Below are 15,493 nucleotides of genomic sequence, written 5' to 3'. Positions count from 1 at the left end.
CTAAAACTTCGAGACCTAGCTCGGTCCTCTTGGGTCCGCCGCCTCCTCGGCGAAAACATCCGGTCCCTGCCATGCCGCATTCTCTACCAAAAAAAATCTGCAACTTGTCCTCCCTTTGGGCTTCGGTGCTCCATGATGGGCCTAAACTTAAGGCCTCACAGGCCCTAAAGGCGAGGACTCGAGGGCCGGGCCGCGCGCGATTCAGCCCGGCCCAATTTTCCGGCCGCCTCCGACGCGAGCCCCGGATGGAGGGAGCGAAAAAAAAATCAGGCATCCGACCCGCCGGGAGGGAGGGCAAATCCGACATTTCCAGAAGGCGGTAGGGCCTACAGGTGGATAGAGGGCGATAATGAGGTGCGCACAGCTCCACCTCGCGCACGTTAGAATCGGTCCGCCAAGCCGCACGATCCTTTTTCTCTCTCTCTTCCCCGTCTTCCTTCCGCCGAAGCGGAAACTGAAGATATTAATAACAAATTTCCGGCGTCGGCCATTTTCGACTCCCCACCAATCCAACGCATCCCCTCCGTCTCTCTCCGACTCCAACTTCCTCTCTCTCTCTCTCTCTCGCAATCTCTCGCGCGAACGCGTCGTTGCCGAGCCGAGCCGAGCCGAGCGCAGCGCCCGCGGCAATCGGCTCAGAAGCAGCTCCCGGAGGGGGGAAGGAGCGAGGAGGGATCGACGCGGGGGGGACCGGCCGTTTTCTCGCTAGGGGCCGATGGCTTGGAGGCGCCTGCTCACCGAGGTCGGCCGAATCAATCAATCCGATGCTTTCTTCTGTCATTTGCGTCTGCGGTTTATCTTTTTCGTGCTGGGTGGCGTTGGGTTAGGGTTACTCGACTCGGGTCGGGTGTTTGATGGAAACTTGCGGAGGAAGCATGCGGTCTCGGTGGGCTGATTTGAGCCCATTAGCTTTAATTCGAAATTGCGTAGCGATGGGCGCGCGGTGCGGTGATTCGTGGGATCATGTCCGGTGGCTTGCGATGGAATGAAAGATTGGATTTTTTTTTTTTAATTATATTCGACGGTGGGTTGAGTGGAGGGCGTTGCTCAGTAGATTAGATTGTGGTCGCTAGTGTGAGGATTGACTAAAGGTGATGAATTGAGCGAGAGGTGATGGTGCGTGGCTGCAGTGATGATAATATAGGGTGCAATTCCTTTGTGCAGTAGCACGGCACGTGATTTTCGTGGTATATTTGCTCCTCACCGGAACCTTCTTCTTTATTACCTGGGATTTTACCCGTTTCTTGAGTTGGCAAACAGGAAGTTCAGCTTCATCTAGAATGAGAAAAGGCCTGTTGGCTAACTGTGGTGCATTCAAGTTTATTCCTTTCTAAATCTTCATAACATGCAGTGATTGTGACTTGAGCTTATTTCTGAACATGGTCTAGTTGGTGACCTGTTCCATGAATCTTGAGGATGATAATTGTGAGTCCAGCTAGGTTTTCTGTGGTGCTTATCCCTGACTGGGGGCTGGGGGGAGGGGATTCTGGTTTGGGGTGGGAGTGGGTTTTGCGTGCCGTAGGGTGTGGAGAGTGCATTTTTTATCTCCTTTTGCACATACATTTCCATGCATCCCCCTTTCCTATGTCATTGGCTAGTGGCTGAATAATGTAAATTTGAGTAATTCCCTATGCGAAGTCCTTTTTATTGCATCTTTCTGTTTGTTGAGCCATTTTCTCCTGATCAGACAATGATATGGAGTATGGAAGCATTTATTTGTTTGTCTATGTTTGTCTATAGCTAATTCTATCAGAAGAGTGTAACTGCATTATTTTACATTTTCCGTTCAAGTATATTGATCATAGTAATCAAATGCTAACACTTTAGCTTAATTGTAATCAAATGTTAACACTAATGAAAGTGACTCTGGAGTGCCATGGTTAATTTTGAGAGATACAAAGGAGCAAGGGACGATGTGAACCTGTGTGTTGTGAATACGAGCTTGGGGGACTTCTTCCAATCAAGTTATATATGAGATTTGTTTTCACTAAGCCAGCAGGTTTTAGAGTGCCTAGTTTTGGTAATTTGTTACTTTGTTACTGCATGTGATGACTGCTGGTGACATTTTGCTTTAACATAGCATAGCATGTGGGTCATGGCCATTATGGTCAACTGCTTGACTTTATCTTTTGTCTTCTAACAGGTTTTAAGGCATGAATCAGGGTTTGGGAAGCTTAAATATTCACTCGCTAGACCAAACCATTTTGTCACAGCTTCGAGAGTAGGTAGAGGTATGCCTGTCGGATATTTATGAGTTCTTTTTGTTGTTATCATTTCCACGTAGTATTTTGATCCATCATCTTCATGCGAATGTTGATTTAATGGATTGTTGGATTTTGTAATTCCAAGTTTCTCATAAATTGCTTATAAGAGTTTGAATAGAAAAAAAAAGCAAATCAACATTGAGGGTATGCTACGACAACCATTCTACTGTCTGACAATACTAAAACAAACTCCTGCAAGCTTGAAGAAGTGCCAAGCATCTGTCAGACTTGTCAGGCCCATTCTTTGGAGAATGCCTTGGCGGTATCACTTACTACTAAGTGAAAAGTTGATGCAGTAACCACATTCATATTAATCACCAATGATGCTGTGTCAACATTGTTTGGTAATAAAAGAGGACATGGAAACTCTGACTGTGGCGGTAAATGTAAATCTAAAGTTGTTGAGTTGGTTTTCTTAATAAATTTTAAATACAGGGGTTATGTCTGTGGTACACTCAAATAGTATAAAAAAGGTACTTAAAAAGCACCTGCAGGCCAATCATTCTCCCCACCCATGGATTATTTTGTCAGGTTTCTGAAACTGTGATGATTGGCATGTAATATTCCTGTTGGTGCAGGAAATTTGCCTGCAGGAGCACAAGGGAGGTTTCAGTCAAGCTATGTTGGTCATCTAGCTCGGAGAGTGCGTGACGCAGATGAAGCAAGTGAGGTTGCCCATCTTAAAGAACTTTACCACAGGAATGATCCTGAAGCAGTTATTAGACTTTTCGAAAGTCAACCATCTTTGCACTCCAACCCCTCAGCACTTGCTGAATATGTTAAGGCATTGGTTAAAGTTGACAGGCTAAACGAGAGTGAGTTATTGAAGACTCTGCAGAGAGGTAAATGTTGGAGCTTTGTTACTTTATACATATAATTCTTGGATTATTGTTATCTTGCTAGATTTCTCTCTTATTCTATTTTGATATATTAGTCTTAATGTGTTATTCATCCTGCAATTTAGTTAACCTGGCAACATATCTGATCTTCACCTTTTGTTGTTTGTACCTTCTTTCTTGATCTTCTACTCTTGTAATCTCTTTGTGTGAAGTTAAGTTTTCAAGCTTTTTGATGAAATGCAGGTATTGGTACTTCTGCTAGGGAGGAAGAAGGTATTGGTGCATTTTCAGCTTTCAAGAATGTGGGGAAATCTACAAAAGATGGTATTCTTGGGACGGCAGGTGCTCCTATACACATGGTGGCTGCAGAAGGAGGGCATTTTAAAGAGCAGCTGTGGCGTACAATACGTACAATTGCGTTGGCCTTTCTCTTGATTTCTGGGGTTGGAGCTCTTATTGAGGATAGGGGTATAAGTAAAGGTATGTGAAGATCATGATATGATTTGCATTATCTACTCATGAAGGGGGGAGATAACATTTTATCATTTCTAGAGTTATCAAGGTGAATTGAAAGGTTCTTTCATTGTTTTAATTATTTTCTTAGCAGGACTTGGTCTTCATGAAGAAGTGCAACCAAGCATGGAATCCAGCACAAAGTTCAGCGATGTAAAGGGTGTTGATGAGGCAAAGGCTGAGTTAGAAGAAATTGTTCACTATCTTCGAGATCCAAAGGTTCTTTCTTCCCCCTCCCCCCCTCTCTCTCGCTAACTAGTAACCACCCACGGGATTGTGCTCTTATTTGAAGCGGAAATGGACATGTTGAGCCACTATTTTCAGTGAAAGAGAATCAGGAATTTTCAATACTCAATATGGGCTTCCTTCATTCACAAATTTATTCAACTTATCTAAATTTGGCAGAGCAATACGCAAATATAAGTCGGGAATTATCTACTGAGTCATGTTGTTCAATTTAAAAGACAAGCTATTGCTCTCATAATCTGGGTGGCTGATTTACTAACTTGATCAGTCTTGCTTTATTTAGTTTCTAATACATGTTGGTTGAATTATTTTCTCTCCACATCTGATTGATTTGTGGAGGAGAGGATATGTGTTTATGCTTTATGATGCTTACTTCATTTTGACTGGTTGAGAAGCATCGATGATTTTATTTTATTTTTTTAATTTAATTTAGACAATTCAGGATCTAATATTCACACTATAAGCTATTTCGGTAATGGTTGTCGGCTCATGTTGTCTTTTATTATCTATACAAGTTGCTGTGGATAACTTTCTCTTTTTATGTTTCCCTACCTTGTTAGGATGTGTTTGGTAATTATTCTGTTTTCGGGAACAATTTTTACTGCTTAGAAATGGTTTTTATTTTTATTTTTTAAATTCTATTCTTGGGAACAATTTCTAAGTTTTTTAAGGCGCTTGATAACTGTCCAAAATTTCTATTCCCGGTATAGAAATGCATTTGATATGGTTTTTAAATTTTTATTACTTTTATTATATTTTTATTATTTTTCTCTTTTTTACTTTTATCTTCTTCTTTCTCCTTCTCTGTGGCTGGTCAGTGGCCACTAGCTCATCGGAGCCTCGCCAGGCCGAGGCGAGGTTCGGCAAGCTCGCTTGGCCATCATGAGCCTTGACTTCGCCCTAGCTTGGTGAGGTTGGCCAGCGTCACCCACCTCACCCAGCCAAGGTGAGGCCAAGTCTCGCCATGCCCTCAGCGACGCTCCAACAAGGTCATCGGCTCTCGTCTAGCTTGTCACTAACCATGGCCAAGGCCAGCAACCGACCAAAAGAAAGAAGAAGAAAGGAAAAAGGAGAAAAGAAGAAAAATTAGACTTGATTCTAGGAATTGTTTTCGGGAATAAGAAGCAACTTTTTTTTTTTTACTTTTTGATTCTGTTCCAAATTTATTTCTAAAAAAAAAAAAAAGGATTTTTGTTACCGTGAACGAAAAATTTACCAAATGGATTTCTATTCTTTTTTTGTTCCGGGGAACAAAAGAATATAATCAGTTGTTTCTGGGAGTGTTATCAAGCAGGGCACAGTGCTCTGTCTACATCTAAGGTTTGTAGTTTGTTTGGCCCTTTTTCTCCAAATTTCAATTGGCTCACCTATGTATTCCGATGTAGTCCTTCACAACTTGTTTTGCTGTGCTAAAATACGTTTTGCTGCTTTTCTGTGACAGCGTTTCACACGTCTTGGTGGTAAGCTTCCAAAAGGTGTTTTACTTGTTGGACCACCTGGTACTGGTAAGACTATGCTAGCAAGAGCTATTGCTGGAGAAGCTGGAGTACCTTTTTTTTCCTGCAGTGGCAGTGAATTTGAAGAGATGTTTGTTGGTGTTGGAGCTCGGAGGGTGAGAGATCTTTTTTCCGCTGCAAAGAAACGGTCTCCTTGTATTATATTTATAGATGAGATAGATGCAATTGGAGGAAGCCGTAACCCGAAGGACCAGCAATACATGAAGATGACTTTGAATCAACTACTTGTTGAGTTGGACGGTTTCAAACAAAATGAAGGGATTATTGTGATCGCTGCTACAAACTTTCCAGAGTCATTGGACAAGGCACTGGTGAGACCTGGACGGTTTGATCGACATATTGTTGTCCCCAATCCTGATGTTGAAGGGCGGAGACAGATTTTGGAGTCCCATATGTCAAAGGTACTGTACTTTAGGAACATATTTTGTTTCTACTACATATTAGGAGAATTTGTCTCTTTTGACCTATATCTATTTTCACACTCCACAGCTATAAGCTCATTAAATCTATATTGTTCTTGGGGAAATAAGCTCTTTATGTCTTGTTCATGGGCTCTATATTCTTTTATCCACTTATCCATTTGTTTTTAGCATATTCTTTTTATCTTACCATGAGACCTGATCCATGATTGCACTACTCTTGGATTTACACATGCTTTCGCAGTAGCAAATATATACAAGCTTCTTTGGTTCAAACCAAGTTCTTTCAGCATCGTGATTTTGCTTTATCACATGAAATGAACATGCTTTTCATACCTGTCAAGTTACATCTATGTCGTACTCTTAGCTATTGGGTGGTGGATTAGTGCTGCTAACTCTGTATGTGTAGAAAAGGCAGCAATCTGGGTATGCTTTCTCCTTGATTCTTGGACAAATATTTACTATATAGGACTAAGCCTAACTAAGTGGATGGTGTTAACAGGTCCTGAAGGCAGAGGATGTTGATCTGAAGATTATTGCGAGAGGAACACCTGGATTTTCGGGTGCTGATCTGGCAAATTTAGTCAACATGGCTGCTCTGAAGGCTGCGATGGATGGTTCCAAAGCTGTCAGCATGGCAGATCTTGAGCATGCGAAGGACAAGATCATGATGGGAAGTGAAAGAAAATCTGCTGTCATCTCCGATGAGTCAAGAAAACTTACAGCTTTTCATGAGGGTGGACATGCCCTTGTGGCTATTCACACGGATGGAGCTCTTCCAGTTCACAAGGCTACGATTGTTCCCCGAGGCATGGCTCTGGGCATGGTTTCCCAGCTTCCTGATAAGGATGAGACAAGTGTCTCCCGTAAGCAGATGCTTGCTAGACTTGATGTTTGCATGGGCGGGCGAGTTGCAGAGGAGCTCATTTTTGGAGAGAATGAAGTGACTTCTGGTGCATCTTCTGACCTTCAGCAAGCTACTAACCTTGCCAGAACAATGGTTACAAAATATGGCATGAGCAGTGAAGCTGGGCTTGTAACTTATAACTACTATGGCAAGAGCATGAGCACTGAGACTCGGCTTCTTATTGAGAAAGAAGTGCAGCGGCTTCTTGACAGGGCTTACAACAACGCCAAGACCATCCTTACCACTCGTAGCAAGGAACTCCATGCGCTTGCTAATGCTCTACTTGAGTTCGAAACGCTCTCAGGAAGCCAGATAAACAATCTACTTGCACAAGTCAATTCTGAGCAGCAGCATTTGCAACAGCAACAGCAGGTAGTTGGACAAGAGAACAGCTCTCAGTCCAACGCAGTGCCTCCTTCAACACCAAATCCAGCTGCATCTGCTGCTGCGGCAGCTGCGGCAGCAGCTGCGGCCGCCACTGCTGCTGCAAAAGCCAAGGGCATTGCTCCTGTGGGATCATAGCCGGAAGGAGGTTGGTGAACTATCATCTATGACTGGGTGGTGAATCTAGTATTTATATATACATACTTAACGCCTTTTTTAGGAGGCCTATTGATTGCTAAAGATGAAAAAAATTTTGTTAAAAATGTAATGTCATATAAAGTAAGTCCAATCTAAAATCTTGCAGTTTGGTTGTTGCCAGTCAAGTTTACTATCACCTTAACTCATAATTTGGGAAATATTGTCGCAGGTGATGCCAACATGCAAATTTTGTTCATTTTTAGCTTTCTGATGGATGCACTGTATGGAGGTGGAAAGGCCATTGATTCTACTGCCCTAAGAGTTACTGATAGTGTTTATGTTCGCTTTAGTTCGTGTTGTTCTGCAATAAGTTTATGGTATAATTGAAGGCGCTGACACTCCTATTAAGTCTACTAATGAGGGATGCTTTGTGGTCTCAACTATAGGCTAATGTTCTAATGCAGAGTCTGTACATGACATTTGGCTGTACATATATTGAATTAAATGGGAACTGGCATGTAGTGCTTTAAACGAAATATAGAGTACTGAGGTCGACAATTATTCAGAATCTGTTTCTGATAGACTGATGCGGGAGAAAAAGAAAATTTTGAGAGAATTGAGATCTTGTTCAGGAGATGACTCCGGTTTAAGCTGGTCTCTCAAGCCTCCTACCTTTCTATAAAAATAGCAGTAGCGGCAACCGATTGCAACATCGTGTTCCTTTCACCATTATTTTCTTTAGGAGAGAGAAAAAAGAACCGATCTCTTGCTTTTCTATGTTTTAATCAGCTGCCAATTGTGAGTTCTCTCATTGTATGCAGAGAAGCTTCATTTCGGTACTGCAGAAAGATTAGCAAGTGGTTTGTACGACAGAATGATTTTAAGATCCTCATATGGTATTTGGTCGAAGGCTCATGCTGAAGGACTTCTCCAGAATTTGTGCACCACTACTGACCGCAAAGGGGCAAAGTGGCAAAGTAGGTTACCAGGATTTTTTTGGTACTCTGTTTTTGGATGTGAAGAACAATTCTGTTGGTACTGCATTTATATGGTGCTTCACAACGGTAGAGACTAGAAAGGGTAGGGAAACCATGCTTTGCTCAGAGATTGGTAGCATTTCGACTGTATGACAGGAACTGCAATTGATCTCTCATGGCACACTTGAGACCGATCGATCTCTTGATTTAGGGAAGTTTTCTAATCCGCGAATATCCCCTCAAGATAGAAAGTCCCCTGTATTCTCGATTCATATCAGTACGCTCTGGGTAGACAAGGGATTGGGATTCCTTTTTTATTTTTACTTTTTCCTTTTAGGACATTCTTGTCTTGGCTATATCAGTATAAATAGTTTATGTCTAGAGCCAAGTCTTCCTCTTTTTCTCATATGAGGTTTGGATGACAATTTGGTTATTCTTCTCGTTTATAGTTTAATGTGGGCCTTTGTCTACGAGTGCCTCTGGAATACCGGTTAAATATGCTTAAGATGGAATGATTCGATTTCTACAGAGTCGATCGGCACGAGAAAAACAAGCGTGTGCGTTATTAGTAACTTACTGTGAACGGCTCAGTGTGGGGAGCACTTTGAAATTCCATTTAATATCCACGTCACGGGTCGATGCTTGATATCAAGACCGGGAGTAATAACGTAGGCTTCCTTTCGTTCGTTTGGTAGTCTAGGCTAAAGCCCTTTTCTCAGGGACTGATTGTTCGCTCACTAGCTAACTCAGATCGTTGAGTGTTTTTCAGAGCGAGAAGTTTTGGCAGAAAAGTTTTGGAAGAAAATGTATTCTATTACTTGAATGTTGGATAATACAGACGAGGGGGAGAACACCCAAGGTTTTTCAATTATTATTGTTCCAAGTACCATTTATCCTATAAAATACAAGACTATCATTTACTTTATTAAGTGTAAGAAATTCCAACAAAAAAAAAAAGTGTAAGAAATATCTTGAATGTGAATATACATTTTCAAGAACCTCCTGGCATTGTTAATTCAAGGCTTGTCTCGTTTTCTTGGATCATTTCTCGGTATATCGAGCATTGAAAACTTAGAGACAGTGACATTTTCCCCCACCCATTTGAGCAACTCAGTATCTATTGCTTGAATTGTCGGTTTCTTTGGACATTGGCAATTCTTCGGTCTCTGATGTCACTTGGTCTTTTGCTTTTTGATTCTCTTAAATTTCGACTTGTTTCGCAAGCAACTCCTTTTTCAGTTCAGTTATTTCCACGTTTCTTGACAAGTTCTCCACTTCTGGTAAAATTCTATGGATTGGCATCTCATTTTGAATCGGCACTGAACGGCTAACTCCATCTTGGACACCTCCAAAGGTTATGGTGTCACTTTTGGCTTGCCTATAGGCTCCTCAATGCCTAGCTTTTCGTCCACAAGTCATAATGTGGAGATGCTCTTGGTCTTCGTCAACCCAAAAATCATGGGTACCACCAATGGACATTTTTGGTCAGTGATAATAATTGACTTGGTTCTCATTGATCATGGCTTTAGCTCTATCAATGAATTCTAAACCCAAAATAAGATCATATTCATTAAGTAAAATTACCTTGAAAGAGAATGTCTTTCTAATCACCAATGTGTAGTTCCACATTTTGAGCAATATCAATGGCCTATATGTCATTTGAGTTGATTGCCTTAAACTAATGTCCGACTAGCTCCACTTGAAGTCCCAACTCTTAGCTGCATTGCTTGACAAGAACATGTTTAACGCACTTGTGTCAATCAAGGCATAGGATTTTGTGTTACTAACCTTGACTTTCACAAATGGCAAGCTTGTACTTGAAGGCTTCTTGGAGGGAGCTTAAATATGTGTGGAGTTGAGAATCTTTATGGTTCTAAACTGCCATTCGTTTAATTTCCTGCTTTGCTTCTTCCTCTTCCTCTATGGCGAGCAATGCCGCGAGTTTGTTGTTCTTTGGACAATCTTGGTTCAATAGGGACGGTGGCAAATGAAACCTGTGGATGGTGGCGGCTTCTCTCCCTTTCTTGGTAGGAGGAGCCATGTGGGGTTGGTCCAACCTTTGGTTTGGTTGTTTGGAAGGACCTTCTCCCCCATGATTTTTCTCTCAACCACGGATAATTACACATTCCATGTTTTCGACATGGTGGCAATCCATTCTCCACCCATTTCCTTTGGACTTGGAAGATTCGGGTTTAGTGAAGTTATCATTGGACTTGGGTATGGTGAGTGCCTTTGATACTCCGCACATCTCATCTTTTAAACTTAAGTTGGCCCAAGGCTTCAAACCATTCATGAATGCTCCGAAAGCTTCCTCCTCCCCTAAGATGAGAATTTGGAGTTTGAGGTCGGTCAACTCCTTCACGTACTCTTGAACCATGTCTTTTTATTCATGACGATGGAGTATGCTACGAGCTTGTTGTTGGGTGAACTCAAGAAAGAAGTAATCTTGAAAATTTTTGACAAACTAATTCCATGTGTAGATGGGATTGACACCTTGCTTGGTCTCATCACACCTATTTCGCCACCAAAAGATGGTATTGTTGGTTAGGAACATAGGGGTTTCTTAACTTGGTCACTTGAATTGGCATAATATCGTTGGGTAAGACTAGTGCTATTTTGAGCTCTTGGATCTCCAACTTCAAAGTTTCAATCTCGGCTTTGTGTGAGTTGTCTCTGTGAGGTCTAGGACTTCCATCTTCAAAGCCTCGATCGCGGCTTCAAGGGATTTGTCCTTCAAGCACAAGGGAGCTGTGGATTTGTTTTCGAGGTAGAGCGTCTCTTCGACCTTGTCGATTCACCTTTTTGCCTCATCGATTTCGTTCACGAACTCCATCTCGGCGGCCTATTTTGGCGAACCTTCCCTCAAGGGAAGGCATGATGTCCATCAAAGCGGCCCTCCTCTTGGCTCTATTTCAGGTCTCATTCTCTCGGATAGCCTCACCAACAACGGCAACATTGACATCATCTTGGTTCAACATTCTGTCAACCACTTGATATACTTCTTGATCTCTTTTGAACAAACTTTTTTCACTAACTTGAATCATAGAGAGAGAGTGGTTAGAGAGAAAAAGATTTGGGAGAGAATGTATTTTTGGTTGATACAAATAAGGGGAGAGCATTATTATTTATACACAAAGCCTTTTAATTAGTACTACTCCAACTACCATCTATTCTAATAAATACAAGATTATCATCTATCTCATTAAATATAAAAAATATCTTGAATGTAAATATATATTTTATATATATATATATATATTTTCGTTAATTCAAGACTTATCTCATTTCCATTAATTATTTGTCGGTACACAAGCCTTGAAAATCTTAGAATTGTGACGCGTTCGTTCAAACCCTTTTCATGTATCGAGCCTTACTTGTAGTTTAATCATTTGAAGATCAATTGGACATCATATGATCGCTTACCTAAATATCAATCGATGCCAATTCCTTGAACTCAATCGCAATTGAGTCCTTTAGGCCGGCTAATGAAACCTTACATCGAACTCAAATTAAGCTCGAATTATCAAAAAATATATAAATGTATATAATAAGGTTTCGAAACTGATATTCTTTCATTGTTCTAGATAATCATAAATTCATAAGCTTATGTCCAACTCAAGACAGAAATTACACGCCGTTTTTCCCAGAATCGGATTCAACGAGATCTCCAAGCTGAAAGCCCCAGCTCTGCTCCCATGTCGCGGGCTCGGCCGAGTCACCCCCGAGCCGAACGAGTCGGCGATCCTGGTAATGGCAAGCTCTTATCTTTCACGGTAAATTCAGCCCGGCGAGCAATTCTGATCAAGCTCGTCTCCTCTTTGGTGTCTCGAGTTCTTGGATTCGTGATGGGTTTCAGTGATTTTGAGTCCTTGCCCGTCGTTTAGAAAATCGAGGGTAGGTGATGGTGTTCGAAAAGCTCTTGACTTGAATCGTTTCGGGTCCTCTCTTTCTTCTCTGTAGCTATGCATGGACGGAGAATCATCATCCCGAACAAGCATGGCGAGAATCTTGTCGGCATATTACACGAGACAGGGTCGAAGGAGCTCGTGATATTGTGTCATGGGTTCCAGTCTTGGAAGGTTGGTAATGTTTGAGTTTTACTGCAATTCCAGCCTGACCAAGATGACCACTTGTTCTGAAAATTACAACTTTCTAGCTTCCTTCGATGTTTCGCCATTTGATTGTGATTGCTACGTGGAGTGGTGCCTTGTCAATGTAGATGTTCTCCTAAATTACCATTGATTTTCAAAAACTTTGGAGTCCCTGAGTAGGATGGAATGGTTTATGTGAGCGGCAACATCACCAGCTGGAGAATTCTGTTGTTGATTTCGTTATGCTTTGCCCGACAATGCCCTTCCTCTTCTTTTTAGATATCCATACCTGCATTCTGCAAGGCAGGAGTTTCTAAGAATGTCTTGGTTTTCAAAATATTAGTCCTTCCTTGAAATTGTGATCACACTCTCTGGCTGCTTGTGGGTTGCAAAGAACTTACTCTCTTAAAACATATGCAACATTGATCATGTTGTGTGATGCTGATTATTTTGCAGGAGCGCATTCCTATGGTAACCCTTGCAGGCGCTTTGGAGAGGGAGGGAATCAGCGCTTTCCGTTTTGACTTTGCAGGAAACGGGTAAGTAAATTTCTTGATAAATAAGGATATAGGTGAGCTAAGTAGTTTATAATTTTTCTCTGGAGGATGCTTTGGTGTCAAAAGAGGCAGTTATCCTACTGCTATGCACTTTGTGACCAGTAGAAAAGATTTCGCAGATCTCATTAGAGATTCTTCAACAATAAGCATAGATGTGCTTTGTAATCTCGTTCTTTATGACGTTTGAAATATATAAATACTTTTGAATTATTTAATCGGCAGTGTAATGAAGTTTCCAGCTCCGTAACTTTTCTATGAGCTCATGTCATCTAAGCATTGAATTAGAAAGTCTAATAAAGGTGATGTGGCTCATTTCTGCAAGTTCATGTCATAATCTTATTGAGGATTTTCATTCCAAAGTCAGATTGTTGTCGCCTGAACTGATTATTTACCAAATATACCATTGTCTTAATGGGACTGATTTATCTGTTATCTGTTTTGGTTGCTCATATTGAAGCTGGAGAATATTTAATAATTTATCTGCAGTTGTTAGCTTCTCTAAATCATTGCTCTTGCAAGGTTTTTTAAATTCATCTTGTGCTTCTGTTTAAGTGCTTTTGATCCATCTCTCTCAGGGAAAGTGAAGGTTCATTTCAGTATGGTAACTATTGGAGAGAAGTTGATGACTTACGGGCTGTAATTGAACATTTCTTGGGGCAGAAACGTTTTATAAAGGCAATTATTGGACACAGCAAAGGTTGACTTTATCAGTGTTTTGAGATGATGCAGCATATTTGAAAACATGAACCTCCAATAATACTGAAGTAACCTAAGTAAGGCATTATTTTCTGGTGGGTTTGCAGGAGGAAATGTAGTGCTCTTGTATGCATCAAAATATAAAGACGTTAATATTGTAGTCAATCTATCTGGGCGTTTCAATCTGGAGAGAGGCATCGAAGGTCGATTAGGTAAAGATTTTCTACAAAGGATCAAGAAGAATGGATTCATTGATGTGAAGAATAGAAGAGGTAAAATAGCTTATCAACTCAGCCTACTTATATTGTTATTGAAGTCGTCGAGTTTTCTATTTGCAGCGTGGAAATCTTTTGTTGTGCTGTTAACCTATTAGTCAATGCTTTTATAAAAGGGTTTCATTACCTGAAGCTTATTATTGCACATGCATGTTCACTATCTAGTTGATAGAACAGTAGAGGATTTAGGATCCAGAATTAAGATAGTAGTGCATTCTTGTCCATTTGCAGGATTGTTCGAGTACCGAGTAACAGAAGAAAGTTTGATGGATCGCCTTACAACTGATACTTGCACATCATCCCAAGTGATTTCCAGAGACTGCAGGTCTGAATTCTGGTAGTATGCTAGGGTGCATCTTGTCTGATCTGCTAAAACTGCAATTCTTCTTTTCTCTAACATAAGAAAATTTGTCTCTGACTTGTAAATTGGACACTCTTTAACGTGTGTAATCTTGGTTGTATGTTTATCATAAAACTTGGCTTTTACATCCCCATTAATGAAAAGGAAGCCCATAAAATGTTTCTTTTTCGTAATGGCTAGGTCAATGCATCTTCATCTGTTTTAGTTTCTCAATTCCAGCTAAATAGTTTAAGGAATACCATGGCCATTGATTGATTGAATTAAGTTAACCATCTTTTGATTTTTCCTAGCTGTCACTAAATTTGTTACTTTTCCGATGACACTCGGGTGCTTATGCTGGTAATTGTAGGGTGTTGATTGTTCATGGTTCCCTTGACAAAATTGTACCAGCGGAAGATTCTCTGGAGTTTGCCAAGGTCATATCAAATCACAAGCTGTGCATCATAGAAGGAGCTGATCATGAATACACCTCGCATCAAGATGAGTTGACTTCCGTTGTCTTGGATTTTTTGAAGACTGATAGTTGTCTAAACAAAGGCACGGCCAATACGTTTCCACCATCAAAACCTGCAAATTCTCCTCATTCAAGGATGTGAAAACACCATCGCTTCTGCCGCCTTTTTTAACTTACAATATGAGGACTGGCAGAAACATGCAGACAAGCACTCCTCTCACTTGTCCTCACCTTTCCGAGCCATTTAAGCACATTGACGTAATAGTTGGAATAAATGTGCCCATCATGCAACTTGGTATCACGTTTCTAGTCAAATGCAAAGTAAACAAATCATACAGTGGAAACAATGTCGCGACTAGCATTATTAGTCTTGCAAAAATACATGTAGAGTTTCAAGCCAACTGTACTAAAACTGCCAAGCTTAGCAGTGGTAACAGGCAGATCATTCTTTCATGACATTGCAAATTTATTCTGGTGTATCTGATGATTTTTGACAGCAAAACTAGTCATTGGTCACCCTGTCATTGACTGAAGCCCTTTCGTCGAGTTTGTGGAGAACCAGGACGAAGTACAATTGAGATCACATTGAATGGCAAGTTGACAACAGAAATGTGGCTGTCAAACAGGTGGAAACTTTTGGCGGATGAACTCTTTGGTGTAGATGTAAGAACATCCTTGAAGAATTAATCTGAAAAGTGCAGCCTGCGCACCTATATGTTATCTAACTGGGAAAACATTGAGACTTGCGCTGGAAGTTAAACTGGCAGTAAGTTCTCCAATTACATGAGAAAAACAAGCAGCATCTTCTTCACTGTATCAGTTTTAACATATGGGCAATGTTTTTCTCTTACAAAA

At 40.9% G+C, this 15,493-nt stretch overlaps 2 protein-coding genes across 5 annotated transcripts; both read left to right on the top strand.

Annotated features, from left to right (window-relative positions):
• The first annotated feature begins 413 nt into the window (after positions 1-413).
• Positions 414-8,610, top strand: LOC104436312 (ATP-dependent zinc metalloprotease FTSH 4, mitochondrial). Of its 3 annotated transcripts, none has more exons than XM_010049048.3 (8): positions 414-742; positions 2,144-2,231; positions 2,843-3,106; positions 3,347-3,583; positions 3,708-3,835; positions 5,304-5,780; positions 6,301-7,237; positions 8,049-8,610. In XM_010049048.3, exons 1-7 carry the CDS (start codon positions 716-718, stop codon positions 7,225-7,227), a joined length of 2,148 nt encoding a protein of 715 aa, XP_010047350.1. In that variant the 5' UTR covers positions 414-715; the 3' UTR covers positions 7,228-7,237; positions 8,049-8,610. The 3 variants fall into 3 exon arrangements, with proteins under 3 accessions (XP_010047350.1, XP_010047349.1, XP_010047351.1); XM_010049047.3 differs by lacking the exon at positions 8,049-8,610 and adding an exon at positions 7,457-7,795; XM_010049049.3 differs by lacking the exon at positions 8,049-8,610 and adding an exon at positions 7,457-7,795 and having other exon boundaries at positions 416-742; positions 3,711-3,835.
• A 3,182-nt stretch (positions 8,611-11,792) lies between these two features.
• LOC104436310 lies at positions 11,793-15,162 on the top strand. 2 transcript variants are annotated; one of them, XM_010049046.3, is made up of 7 exons: positions 11,793-11,951; positions 12,165-12,283; positions 12,752-12,834; positions 13,428-13,549; positions 13,656-13,820; positions 14,055-14,148; positions 14,534-15,162. In XM_010049046.3, the coding sequence occupies exons 1-7, from the start codon at positions 11,900-11,902 to the stop codon at positions 14,778-14,780; spliced, it is 882 nt and encodes a 293-aa protein (XP_010047348.2). In that variant the 5' UTR covers positions 11,793-11,899; the 3' UTR covers positions 14,781-15,162. The 2 variants fall into 2 exon arrangements, with proteins under 2 accessions (XP_010047348.2, XP_039164898.1); XM_039308964.1 differs by lacking the exon at positions 12,165-12,283.
• The last annotated feature ends 331 nt before the right edge of the window (positions 15,163-15,493 follow it).

This window comes from Eucalyptus grandis, chromosome 3 (genome assembly GCF_016545825.1).
Source record: "Eucalyptus grandis isolate ANBG69807.140 chromosome 3, ASM1654582v1, whole genome shotgun sequence".
In the NCBI taxonomy this organism is placed as follows: Eukaryota; Viridiplantae; Streptophyta; class Magnoliopsida; order Myrtales; family Myrtaceae; genus Eucalyptus; species Eucalyptus grandis.
The sequence above is the reverse complement of the archived record's forward strand: the minus strand, read 5'-3'. Positions and strand labels throughout refer to the sequence as shown.